The sequence below is a fragment of the Chelonia mydas genome, chromosome 6 (genome assembly GCF_015237465.2).
Source record: "Chelonia mydas isolate rCheMyd1 chromosome 6, rCheMyd1.pri.v2, whole genome shotgun sequence".
NCBI classification, from domain to species: Eukaryota; Metazoa; Chordata; order Testudines; family Cheloniidae; genus Chelonia; species Chelonia mydas.
This window is the reverse complement of record NC_051246.2, coordinates 412,513-424,620: the sequence shown is the minus strand read 5'-3', so window position 1 is coordinate 424,620 and position 12,108 is coordinate 412,513. Positions and strand designations below refer to the sequence as shown.

The 12,108-nt window shown below is 62.9% G+C and overlaps 1 protein-coding gene and 1 long non-coding RNA gene across 2 annotated transcripts; one reads left to right on the top strand and one right to left on the bottom strand.

Moving 5' to 3' along the window:
* Positions 1–1,758: 1,758 nt before the first annotated feature.
* Positions 1,759–2,467, bottom strand: LOC122466144. The gene is made up of 2 exons (XR_006291452.1): positions 2,364–2,467; positions 1,759–2,323 (listed from the first exon to the last, which is right to left on the bottom strand). It is a non-coding gene; the product is annotated as an uncharacterized LOC122466144 (long non-coding RNA).
* Positions 2,468–2,514: 47 nt separating this feature from the next.
* Positions 2,515–10,906, top strand: LOC119566300 (hemicentin-2). The gene is made up of 7 exons (XM_037898856.2): positions 2,515–2,658; positions 3,893–4,222; positions 4,500–4,799; positions 5,608–5,898; positions 8,956–9,081; positions 9,226–9,579; positions 10,057–10,906. The coding sequence occupies exons 1-7, from the start codon at positions 2,604–2,606 to the stop codon at positions 10,089–10,091; spliced, it is 1,491 nt and encodes a 496-aa protein (XP_037754784.1). The 5' UTR covers positions 2,515–2,603; the 3' UTR covers positions 10,092–10,906.
* The last annotated feature ends 1,202 nt before the right edge of the window (positions 10,907–12,108 follow it).

Genomic DNA, 12,108 nt, shown 5'->3' with positions numbered 1-12,108 from the left:
GGACCCGGGGACCCACCTTCCCCTGCGGGCCTGGCCTGGCGGTCCCCTCCCCCTGGCACAGCCCTCTCGACTGCAGCCCCCGGGCCCGGCGGTGCCCCCTCTCGGTGGGCTTCCACCCAGTTGACACCCCGCGGGTTCTGCTTGGCTGCCATTTCCTTCCTCTTCGGGCCTTGTGCCACCTCGTGTCCCTTTGGCCACCGTAATTACACTTCAGGCCCCTCAAGTCCCACGAGGGGGGTCGGCCCGCCCCGGCATTCCCAGGCACCCCTCACTTGGGCTTCCGGGAGTCCCGCCTTGGAGAGGTCTCTGGGTGACTCCCCTTCTGAGTCCCCGATGGGGGTCTCCCTCCTGCCCCCGATCTGCTTCCATGAACTCATCGGCCAGAGCCCCCACCCTGCGCAAATCTCTGGGCTCCCGGTCCCCTAACCCCTCTGCGGTCGTGGCCCCCGCACCCTTCCCCCACTTGCGGAGATATTCCCCCAGCAGGTGGGCGACCTCCTTGTAAGTGACCCCTAGGGTCTTGCGTACACCCCGGAATCGTTTCCTGTACATCTCGGGGCTCAGCTCAAACTCCAGCAGCAAAGCCGGTTTGACCAGGTCAGAGTCCCCCGTCTCAATACCATCCCTTTGGCTGAACCTCTATGGCCTTGGGACCCAGCAGGGGGGTCAGACAGCAGAGCCTGTCTGAGGGGTCAATCTGGTTCAGACCACAGGCCTTCTCAAAGGCTGTGAGATAGGCATCGATAGCCCCCTGTCCCGGCGTCCCCGGGCGATGCTCTGGACCTGCTCCCCACGAAGCCAAGCAGGACTCTGGGGCAGTCTCCTCTCGGGGAGCAGCCTGTCTGCAGGACACACAGCTCCCCCGGCTCCACCTTCCTGGGTCTGACCTCGGAGCATTCAGCCTCCTCTGCCCCTCCGGGCGCTTCCCACAGCCAGTCCGCCCAGGCGGGGTCCTGGGGCAGCCAGAGGGTCCTGCCCCCCAACTCCGCAGTCAGACGGGACTCTCAGCCAGCCGGGGAAACAGAAGGTTTATTAGACGACAGGAACATGGTCTAACACAGAGCTTGCAGGTGCAGGGAACAGGACCCCTCAGCTGGGTCCATTTTGGGGGGCAGTGAGCCAGACAACCACATCTGCCCTTCACTCCATGTCTCCAGCCAGCCCCCAACTGAAACTCCCCCCAGCCCCTCCTCCTCTGGGCTTTGTCCCTTTCCCTTCTGGGCCAGGGGGTCACCGGATTCCTTTGTTCTCCAACCCTTTAGCTCTCACCTTGCAGGGGGAAGGGCCCAGGCCATCAGTGGCCAGGAAACAGGGTGTCGGCCATCGTCTGTGTCCAGACCCCTGCACACACCTGCCCTCTAGGGCTCTGCAACGATCATACACCCTTACCCCACCACCTAGATACTTAAGAACTGCCTAGGGGAAACTGAGGCACCCCCACACTATTCAGAGGAAACATTAAGAACAGTCCCACTTCGTCACAGCCGCCACTGGCCAGAACCGACTCCCAAGCTGGGCCTCCCGGTCATCTGTCGCTGGGGTCTCCATTCTCCAGGCCATTGGCCGGGGTCCCAAGTTCCCTCACCGGTCCTCTGTACCAACAAACTCCCGCTCCCAGCCCCTCGTTAAACCCGTAACACCCAGGGAAACTGAGTCCCACCCCCTCTGCATGCAAACCAGTGGAAAGAAACAAGGAAAACCCAAGAAAACCCCCCACTTCGTCACACTTCTTGACCAAAATGACAATTTTTCACCAAATTTAAATTTTCCACTTTGTCATTTAAAACATGGTCAAACTTTCTGTCGTCAATAAAACTCTTTGATTTCGGAGACCAGAAGAAACTCCAGCAGCAGGGCAGGTTCCCGCTGTGGGATGAAAAGCCAGGAAAGGTTTGCAGGAAATTTTTAAAAAGTTCATTCCCCGTGAGAAGCGTGTCACATTTTCTGTCCCGCTCTGCTGAGGGGTGCAGGGCCGGCCAGGGGAACCGGGGTGGCTCCTGGCTCTGACACCCCCGGGCGCTTGAACCAAGCCCACCTGGGCGGGTTTCCAGGTGGGGCAGGGGGGCTTTGGGCAATCACTTCGCCACCCCCCGACGGGCCGAGCTCAGAGCCCCTCGGAGCCGGGAGCCGGGCCAGCGCTGAGCCAGCACCCACCTCCGGGCCGGGCCTGACCCGCGCCAGACCCCAGAGCAGAGACGCTCGCTGGGCCAAGGGACACCGAGGGGGGCTGGGACAGCGAACTCCAGCCCCAAACACACGGGGGACAGGTGGGAGCTGTCGTAGGCACCGGTGATGGGGGGGGCGGGTCCCCTAGCCCCCCAACCTATCCCGGGGGGATCCCCCCAGCCCCCCAGCCCCCGGACCTATCCCGGGGGGATCCCCCCAGCTCCCCCATTGCTCGGCTCTCCCCCAGGCAATCCCGCTCCCCACGACGGGTCCTCCCGGGGTCCCTGCCCCGATCTCTGCGCGGTGGGGTGGCGGCGCTCGGAGCCCCGAGCTGTGGGTCCCGCCCAGCCCCGTGTCCTGCCCTTATCTCGCCCGCCCAGCCAGGCTGCAGAAGCGAAAGTAACCGAGGCTGGGGCCGCCGCGCCCCGCACCGCACGATGCCCCTCGCCCTGGCGCCCGGCCTCCTGCTCCTGCTGCTGGCGAGCGGGGCCCGTGAGTAGCCGCCGGGGCCGCCCCTGCTCCCCGGGGGGCCGCTTCTCTGCTCCCCGCCCCAGACCCTGCCCCAGAGGGGCGGCGTGGGCAGGAAACCCGGCCCCGGGGCCGCGGGGGGGAAGCCAGGGCGGTGCCCTGGCAGATGGGGGGCGGGCTGGGCGCAAGGTCCCGCGGGGGCTGGGGGGGGGTCTCCGAGCCGGAGGGGCTGGTGGGTGAAAGTGGGAAGCTGGGAACCAGGACTCCTGGGTTCTCTCCCTAGCTCTAGGAGGGGAGTGGGGTGTGGTGGTTAGAGCAGGGGGCGCTGGGAGCCAGGACTCCTGGGTTCTATCCCACATTGGCACACCCCATGGCCAGGCCCCACCGCAAACCCACATCGCGCTCCCTCTGGGCTGTTCCTGCCCCCCAGCCCCCTCGCACCCATCACCCGCAACCTGCCCTGGGGTTCTGGAGATAAATCTGCCCCCCCCAGGGACCAGCTCTGTGCGGACGCCAGGGCCCTGGGGCCTCCACCGAGGGGCTGGCAAGGGGGGTGTCATGGCCACAGAATTGGTTCACGCTGCTGGGGGGTGCCCAGAGCCCTGACCAAGTCAGGCCGGAGAGCTGCCCAATTAGTAAGAAGGCAGGTCGGGCAGGTGGTGCTGGCTTTGGGGGTGGGGTGTGGTGCTGACGTGGGGGTCAGACACAGGGCAGGGGTCCTGCTCCCCACCCCACCCCTGCACGGGAACAGCTGGGGTGAGGGTGCCCCTGAGGGAAGCTTGAAGTAGGAGGCTCAGGCTGGAGGACAGAGGGGGCTGGGCCGGGGGCAGGTGGGGCCAGGGGCTCAGGCTGGGGGGCAGAGGGGGCAGGTGGGGGGCTGGGGCAGGAGGCTCAGAGTGGGGGCCACAGGGGGCAGGTGGGGGGCTGGGGCAGGGGCTGGGAACCATGTAAGGGCCACACCACAAGCTGCTGCGCAAACAGGAAGCTCCTCACTTCCTCTGCCTGAGGCTTGGGGCCCCCACGGGAACCCAGCGCCCGGCCCACATGGGACACGAGGCTGCCAGGCCTCAGTCTGGGGCCCCCACCTTCCTCCCTGGGCTCTGACTGGCCCTCGCAGAGAGAATGTGGGCTCCCATGGTGCTGGGGGGCTGGAGGGGGGCCCAGTCCCTGGGAGGGGATGGGGTCTCCCCACCAGGCTGCCCTCCCCGCCCCCATGCCCCACAGAGCAGCAAATAACCCTGTCTGTCTGTCTGTGCAGGGGGTGCCCTGGTGGTCTCCGTCCCCAGCTCCCGGGTGCAGACCCAGCCGGGCTCGGACGTGCTCCTGGGCTGTCACTTCTCCATGGGGGGGCCCGTGGAGCTGATGGAGCTGGTGGTGCAGTGGAAGCTGGGGAACAGCCTGGTGGCCGAGTTCGATAACGTCCCATCGTACGGCAGGCCCGGGGCCAGCCTGTCCCGGGAGGGGCTGCAGGTCGGCAACGCCTCCCTGCTCCTCCCGCGGGTGGGGGGCGCCGATGCCGGGCTCTACACCTGCATGGTCATCGTCCCCCCGAGCCGGGAGAGTCGTCAGGTGGAGCTGCGTGTGGAAGGTAACTGTGGGGGGCAGGGTCCCAGGGCAGAGCCCAGAGGGGCATGGCTCCAGGGTTGGGTCTGCCCCCCTAAGCCACCTCCCCAGCGGGGCAGCAGCTGCCCCCTCCCCATGGCCTGGCCAAGTCTCCCTGGGCAGCACCGTGGCAGGGCGGAGGAGGAGGTGGGGAATGGATTGGGGTGGTTGGGGCGGACGAGGAGATGGGGGGCAGATGAGGGTTGGTAGGGGGTGGACGAAGGGGTCTGGGCCCCACTGACTCTCCCCCTCCACCCCCTCAGTCCCGCCCCATGTCTCAGTGTGGGACACCGAGGTGAGGGCCGGCGAGCGGAACCTCGTGACCTGCAACGTGAGCAACTTCTACCCCGGGAGCGTGAGCGTCGCTTGGCTGCGGGACGGGCTGGTGGTGGGGGGCTCCAAGACGGCCCCCAGCCAGCAGGGCCCCACCGGCCTGTACAGCACGACCAGCACCCTCCCGCTCGTGCCCAGCATCCCCGACGCCAGCGCGAACTACGCCTGCCAGGTGGAGCATGTCGCCCTGGGGGCGCCGATCCAAGCAGCCTTCCGGCTGAGCGTGCTCTGTGAGTCACCCCACAGGACCCCCCACTGCCCACCCCCCACCAGAGCCCCATCCCCCCACTGCACGTCACCCCCCGCTGCACCCCCACTTCTCTACATGCCTCTGCAGCACCCCCCACTGCCCACCCCCACCAGAGCCCCATCCCCCCACTGCACTTCACCCCCCGCTGCACCCCCACTTCTCTACATGCCTCTGCAGCACCCCCCACTGCCCACCCCCCCCAGAGCCCCATCCCCCCACTGCACGTCACCCCCCGCTGCACCCCCACTTCTCTACATGCCTCTGCAGCACCCCCCACTGCCCATCCCCCACCAGAGCCCCATCCCCCCACTGCTCCCCACCCCACAGAACCCTGTCATCCCCACAACACCCCATCCCCTGCTGCACCCCCCAGCACCCCATCCCCACCAGACCCCCATCCCCCCCACAAAACCCTGTCCCCCTCACAGCACTGCCCCTCCCCTCACAGCACTGCCCATCCCCCACCAGACCCCCACCCTCCCCACTGCACCCCATCCTCCCCACAGCACTGCCCATCCCCTACTGCACTCCAACAGCACCCCCATCCTCCCCACAGCACCCCCATGCCCCTACAGCACTGCCCACCCCCTGCCAGAGCCCCGTCCCCTGTACAGCACCCCATTCCCACGCAGCACCCCCTGCTGTGCTCCTGGGGGCCCCATTCCTTCCACCTGCCCCCCCCAGGTGCCTGTTCCCCTGCCTAGAGGGCCCCCCCAGGAAAGTCCCCTCTGGGGGCCCAGACCCTGGGGAGGGAGCCCAGCGCCCTGACCCTGTTTCCTGCCCGGCAGCCCCGCCACGGCTGACCCTGCTGCAGCCCCTGGTGACGCTGGAGGGGCAGGTCGCTCTGCAGTGCCTGGTGAGCGGCTACCACCCCGCCGAGATCACGGTGCAATGGCTGCGGGACGGGGTGCCCCTGCTCTCCATGGAGTCGCGCCCCACGGAGGAACCCAACGGGTCCTTCGCCCTCCGCAGCAGCTGCATCCTCGACCGCCCAGAGAGCAGCGCCCAGGCCAACTTCGCCTGCCACGTGCAGCACCCGGCGCTGGCCGCCCCGCTGGAGCGCACGGCCGTCTGGATAGGTCAGTGTGGCGGGCCGGGGCCGGACGGCATAGGCATCGACTGCCCCTCTGCCTGGTGGGGGCTTGACCCCTCCCCGCCCCTGGCCCACCTCTTCCCGCCCCCGCACCGCCCTTGCCCCGCCCCCATCCCAACCCTTCCCCCAAGTCCCCACCCCTACCCCGAGCGGCCAGCTTCCCCGCTCCTCCCGCTCTCTCCCGGAGAGTCCTAATTGCCGCCAAACAGCTGTTAGGTGGCAGGAAGCGCGGGGAGGAGCGGGGATGCGGCACGTTGGGGAGGGAGGAGGTGAGGTGGGGGGCAGAGGGAGCTTGGCTGCCCGTGGGTGCAGAGCACCCGCTAATTTTTCCCCGTGGGTGCTCCAGGCCCGGAGAACCCATGGAGTCGGCGCCTATGCCAGAAGCGGGGAGTGGTCTTACCCCCTGTTACGGAGTGTGGGGGAGTCAGGGGCCTGCACCCCCCACTTCCTGCGATTCACCGTGACTCTCAGCCAGCCAGTAACACAGGAGGTTTATTAGACGACAGGAACATGGTCTAACACAGAGCTTGTAGGTGCAGAGAACAGGACCCCTCAGCTGGGTCCGTCTTAGGGGAGGTCAGGTCCCTCCATTTCCCAGCCAGCTCCAAACTGAAACTCTCCCACCCCTTCTCTGGCCTGCGTCTCTCTCCCGGGCCAGGAGGCCACCTGATCCCTTTGTTCTCCAACACCTTCCGTTGGCACCTTTGCAGAGGAGGGGCCCAGGCCATCAGTGGCCAGGAGACAGGGTGTCGGTCAGTCTCTGTGCCGACATCATCACAGTGGCCCTCTAGGGCTCTACAACAATCACACCCCCGATCCCACCACCTGGATCCTTAAGAACTGCATAGGGGAAACTGAGGCACCCCTACAGTATTCAGAGAGAACATTAAGAACAGTCCCACTTCATCACCCCCCGCCCCTCCCAGCCCAGCCGGCCTCAGCATCGCTCCCAGCTGTGCTGCCCCCTTCCCTGGCATTAGCCCCTCCCTGCTCCCCTAACTGTGTTAAAATTACCAGCCTTCGCTTTCATCTGATCCCGCGAGCACAAGGGTGGGGGGAGCCTGTGAGCAGTGGTAGAATCAGAGACCATCAGGGTTGGAAGGGACCTCGGGAGGTCATCTAGTCCCACCCCCTGCTCAGAGCAGGACCAACCCCAACTAAATCAACCCAGCCAGAGCTTTGTCAAGCCGGGCCTTAAACACCATTAAGGATGGAGATTCCATCACCTCCCTAGGGAACCCATTCCAGTGCTTCCCTGCCCTCCTAGTGAAATCGTGTTTCCGAATATCCAACCTAGACCTCCCCCACTGCAACTAGAGACCATTACTCCTTGTTCTGTCATCTGCCACCACTGAGAACAGCCAAGCTCCATCCTCTTTGGAACCCCCTTCAGGTAGTTGAAGGCTGCTATCTAATCCCCCCTCACTCTTCGCTTCTGCAGACTAAATAACCCCAGTTCCCTCAGCCTCTCCTCATAAGTCATGTGTTCCAGACCCCTAATCATTTTTGTTGCCCTTCGCTGGACTCTCTCCAATTTGTCCACATCCTTTCTGTAGTGGGGGGACCAAAACTGGACGCAATACTCCAGGTGTGGCCTGAGCAGTGCCCAATAGAGGGGAATGATCACTTCCCTCGATCTGCTGGCAATGCTCCTTCTAATGCAGCCCGATATGCCATTAGCCTTCTGTGAGGATGTGACGCAGCAGGGAGGGGGGAGTGTTGACCTGGGAATGTGCCCTGGGGAGGGGAGACCTGAGAGCCTGTCACCTGAGCCAGGAGGGGGAGGGGGAGGTGACACCTCTGCCCGGGAATGTGGACAGAGGCTGCAGGAGGGGGCCTGCTGGGGGGGTTTAGTTTCAGTTTGGGGCTGGGTAGAGGAACACAGGGAACCCCAGGCTGGGGTCTGAGCTCCCTGCTCCCCCAGAAGGACTTGACTGAGGGGTCCAGGTTGTACCCACAAGATCTGTTTTAGACTGTGTTCCTGTTGTCCAATAAACCTTCTGTTTTACTGGCTGGCTGAGAGTCTCAGGGAATCCCAGGAAGAGGGGTGCAGGGCCTGGACTCCCCCACACTCCGTGACACCTTCTTGGCAACAAGGGCACACTGTTGACTGATATCCAGCTTCTCGTCCACTGTAACCCCTAGGTCCTTTTCTGCAGAACTGCTGCCTAGCCATTCGGTCCCTACTCTGTAGCGGTGCCTGGGATTCTTCCGTCCTAAGTGCAGGACTCTGCACTTGTCCTTGTTGAACCTCATCAGATTTCTTTTGGCCCAATCCTCTAATTTGTCTAGGTCCCTCTGTATCCTATCCCTACCCTCCAGCGTATCTACCACTCCCCCCAGTTTAGTCTCATCTGCAAACCTGCTGAGGGTGCAATCCACACCATCCTCCAGATCATTAATGAAGAGTTTGAACAAAACCGGCCCCAGGACCGACCCTTGGGGCACTCCACTTGATACCGGCTGCCAGCTAGACATGGAGCCATTGATCACTACCCGTTGAGCCCGACAATCTAGCCAACTTTCTACCCACCTTATAGTGCATTCATCCAGCCCATACTTCTTTAACTTGCTGACAAGAATACTGTGGGAGACCGTGTCAAAAGCTTTGCTAAAGTCAAGGAACAACACGTCCACTGCTTTCCCCTCATCCACAGAGCCAGTTATCTCGTCATAGAAGGCGATTAGATTAGTCAGGCCTGACTTGCCCTTGGTGAATCCATGCTGACTGTTCCTGATCACTTTCCTCTCCTCTAAGTGCTTCAGAATGGATTCCTTGAGGACCTGCTCCATGATTTTGCCGGGGACTGAAGTGAGCTGACTGGTCTGTAGTTCCCCGGGTTCTCCTGCTGCCATGCGGGGAGTTGGCCAAGGGGAGCTGCCGGTTTCCTTGGTCTGTGTTTTGGGAGCTTGTGCGGTATCCGGGATTCCGAACACTGAACCCCCTCAGCACCGCAGCCTCCCGGCAGGAGCCTAGTTAGCGCTCAGTGCTCTGGGCGTGGGGCCGGGGGCGGAGCACTAATGCCGACTCTCTCCCCGGCAGTCCCCACCCCCACGTGCCCCAGCTTATGGGCAGCGATATTGCTGGGAACCTTGCTGGGAACCTTGCTGGGCCTGCTGCTGCTGCCGCTCCTCGCGTGGGTCGTGTACCGGTGCTGCAACATCAGCAGTAAGTGGACCTGGACCCCGTCCCCGAGCGGTTCCCCCCCACAACCTTCACACTCTCCCTCCCCACGACCTCCTCCCTCCGGCTCACGCCCTCCCCCTGCTCCACACCTGCTCACCCCAGCCTGACGGCTTCCTCTCCCCACAGTGTCCGAGATCCGTCAGGGGTGGTGTTGGCTGGAGGGCAGCGTCACTGTGCTGTGGTGCGAGGTGGAGGGCCGGCTCCAGGCCACGGACCAGCTGGTCTGGGCAAGGCTGTGCCCGGGGAAGGAGCCCGGGCCGCCCGGGGAGCTGAGTGAGCCCTTGCTGAAGGGGGAGTTGGACCCGCACCAGGTGTCGACATGGCGGTGCCCCCTCTGGCTGGGCAGGGAGCGGCTCATGTCCTGTCTGATCGTCCGCCCTGTGGGGAGCAGCAGAAAGACCTTCAGCTGCACGTTCCAGCCGGGCACGGCCGGCAGGCGGGTCCAGGAGAGGCACATCACCCTCTCCAGTGCGCAGGGGGGTAAGTGGAGCAGGGGTGGGGGGGGCAGATCGGGTGCTGGACAGAGGGCAGCAGGGGGCTGTGCGGCGCAGGGATTGGGGTGCCCTGGGGAGGCAAGGATATGTGGCGCATAGTTGGGGCACAGAATGTAGGGGGAGGGGACGGGGGTTCTGCAGGATATGCGGTGCAGTGGGGGGGGGGTGCAGGGGAAGGGATATGGGGCACCGGATGCTCAGGAAAGGGGGTGAGGTGCAGGCAGAGGGGTGCAGGGTATATGGGGCCCAGTGGGGTGGAATATGGGGCACAGGAAGCAGGGTGAAGCAGAGGATGGGAAGGGTGCAGGATATGTGGGGCGGGATATGGGGCGCAGGACGCATAGCGAAGGGGTGGGCTCTGTGTGCTTTCAACTCCATGGGGGCCCCAGGCTATGCCCCCAACATGGTGGGGATTCTGCCCAGCCCTCCGGGAGCCATCTTTGACCCCCTCCCCTTCTTCCAGTCACGCCGGATACGGATCTCAGCAGCTCCCTGTGAGGGCCCGGAGCAGCGCTGGCAGCCCCACGCTGGGTGCCAGAGCCCAGCAGGATGAGGGCCAGGCCGCCAGCTCCACGCTGACAAATGCCCACCGGGACTCAGTGTGACGAAGTGGGACTGTTGTTAATGTTTCCTCTGAATAGTGTGGGGGTGCCTCAGTTTCCCCTATGCAACAATTAACCCCTCACAGAAATTCTGCTCTTACCCTCTTCACCTAGGGCTTGCTCTAGAGGAACAACAGACTCTTTCTGGGTCTCCCTTACATCCAGAATCACCTCTGGCCCATCCAGCGGATTCCTACACAATCCCCTTTCAGGCAAACTCACAGACTTCCTAGATAAAAGGTCAGAAGCATTCTCCTTCCCTTTGCCACACACAGGTTCAGGAATCTTTTCCTTCTTGCTACAGGTTTCCACACCCTCAGTAGGTAACACAATCACATCACCTTCATGCTCTCCTTGTGCCCCGGCTAGGATCTCACCCTGATTAGACAGAGTTGTGACACCCTTTCCCAACAACACACTAGCAACAGGCAAAATACAAGCACCAGAATTGTCTGGGCTCTGGGATTTTACATAGACACTAACTGGATGCGACCTAGTTGCAGCGCCATTCTCCCGAGCAGACAAACTTAGGACCCTTCCCTTCCTGGGCTTTAGCTGAATCCAGAACCAACTCTGAGACAACGGCACGACCCTCAACCGTCACAGGCTGAAAGGCCCCTTCTGTCCGCTCCACAAAGAAGAGCCGGACACACTTTCTCCTTCACCAGACACACAGCTTGGGATCTCTTTCCCCTTGTCCCAGCACACAAGGCTGGTCACAGACAACTGCTTGGAGATCAGGGTAGCTCCCTCCACAGGCAAGTCAATACCCCTGACAGACACAGGCACGTTTCCTTCCCTGTCACAATTGTCCACCCAGCCAACAGGTAAGGTCCAGGGAGCTATCGACCACCCCCAACCTAAGGGAGGGCGTGAAACTGGAAGGCTGTGGTGTAACTCCTACCAAGGAATGGGAGAGATGCTGGGGCATCCATGGGAACGTTGGTGGCTTCGAACTTCCCCAGGTCACCGGCTAAAGTGACCCCGCTCAGTTCAATCTCGAAGGGGGGAGAGATGTGACGAAGTGGGACTGTTCTTAATGTTTCCTCTGAATAGTGTGGGGGTGCCTCAGTTTCCCCTAGGCAGTTCTTAAGTCTCTAGGGGGTGGGGTAAGGGTGTATGATCATTGCAGGACCTTAGAGGGCAGGTGTGCAGGGGTCTGGACACAGAGAATGGCCGACACCCTGTTTCCTGGCCACTGATGGCCTGGGCCCTTCCCCCCTGCAAGGTGAGAGCTAAAGGGTTGGAGAACAAAGGAATCCGGTGACCTCCTGGCCCGGGACAGGGACAAAGCCCAGAGGAGGAGGGGCTGGCTGGAGACATGGAGTGAAGGGCAGACGTGGTTGTCTGGCTCCCTGCCCCCCAAAATGGACCCAGCTGAGGGGTCCTGTTCTCTGCACCTACAAGCTCTGTGTTAGAACATGTTCCTGTCGTCTAATAAACCTCTGTTTTACTGGCTGGCTGAGAGTGACGTCTGACTGCGGAGTTGGGGGGCAGGACCCTCTGGCTTCCCCAGGACCCCGCCTGAGCGGACTCGCTGTGGGAAGCAAACGGAGGGGCAGAGGATGCTGAATGCTCCGAGGTCAGAGCCAGGAAGGTGGAAGCCGGGTGAGCTGTGTGTCCTGCAGACAGGCTGATCACAGGAAGGCGACTGCCCCAGAGTCCTGCCTGGCTTTGTAAAGAGCAGTTCCAGAGCATCGCCCGGGGACTCTGTGACAACTGGTGGTAGCGGTGGGATATACTGCACCCCATGGATGGCACTTCCTGCAGTAAGTGATGGGGGAGCAGTAAAACGAAGAGGGATTGACTGAGGCACCCCCACACTATTCAGAGGAAACATTAAGAAGAGTCCCACTTTGTCACACTCAGCCCATGGCGTTCCCCAGGGAGGGGACCACTGCCCAGGGAAGGTG

Excerpts from the sequence above, each read along its gene's own strand:
- LOC119566300 (XM_037898856.2), top strand. The coding sequence starts at position 2,604 with ATGCCCCTCGCCCTGGCGCCCGGCCTCCTGCTCCTGCTGCTGGCGAGC. Across the intron at positions 2,659-3,892 it reads GCTGCTGGCGAGCGGGGCCC|GGGGTGCCCTGGTGGTCTCC; the intron begins GTGAGTAGCCGC and ends CTGTCTGTGCAG. Across the intron at positions 9,082-9,225 it reads CCGGTGCTGCAACATCAGCA|TGTCCGAGATCCGTCAGGGG; the intron begins GTAAGTGGACCT and ends CTCTCCCCACAG.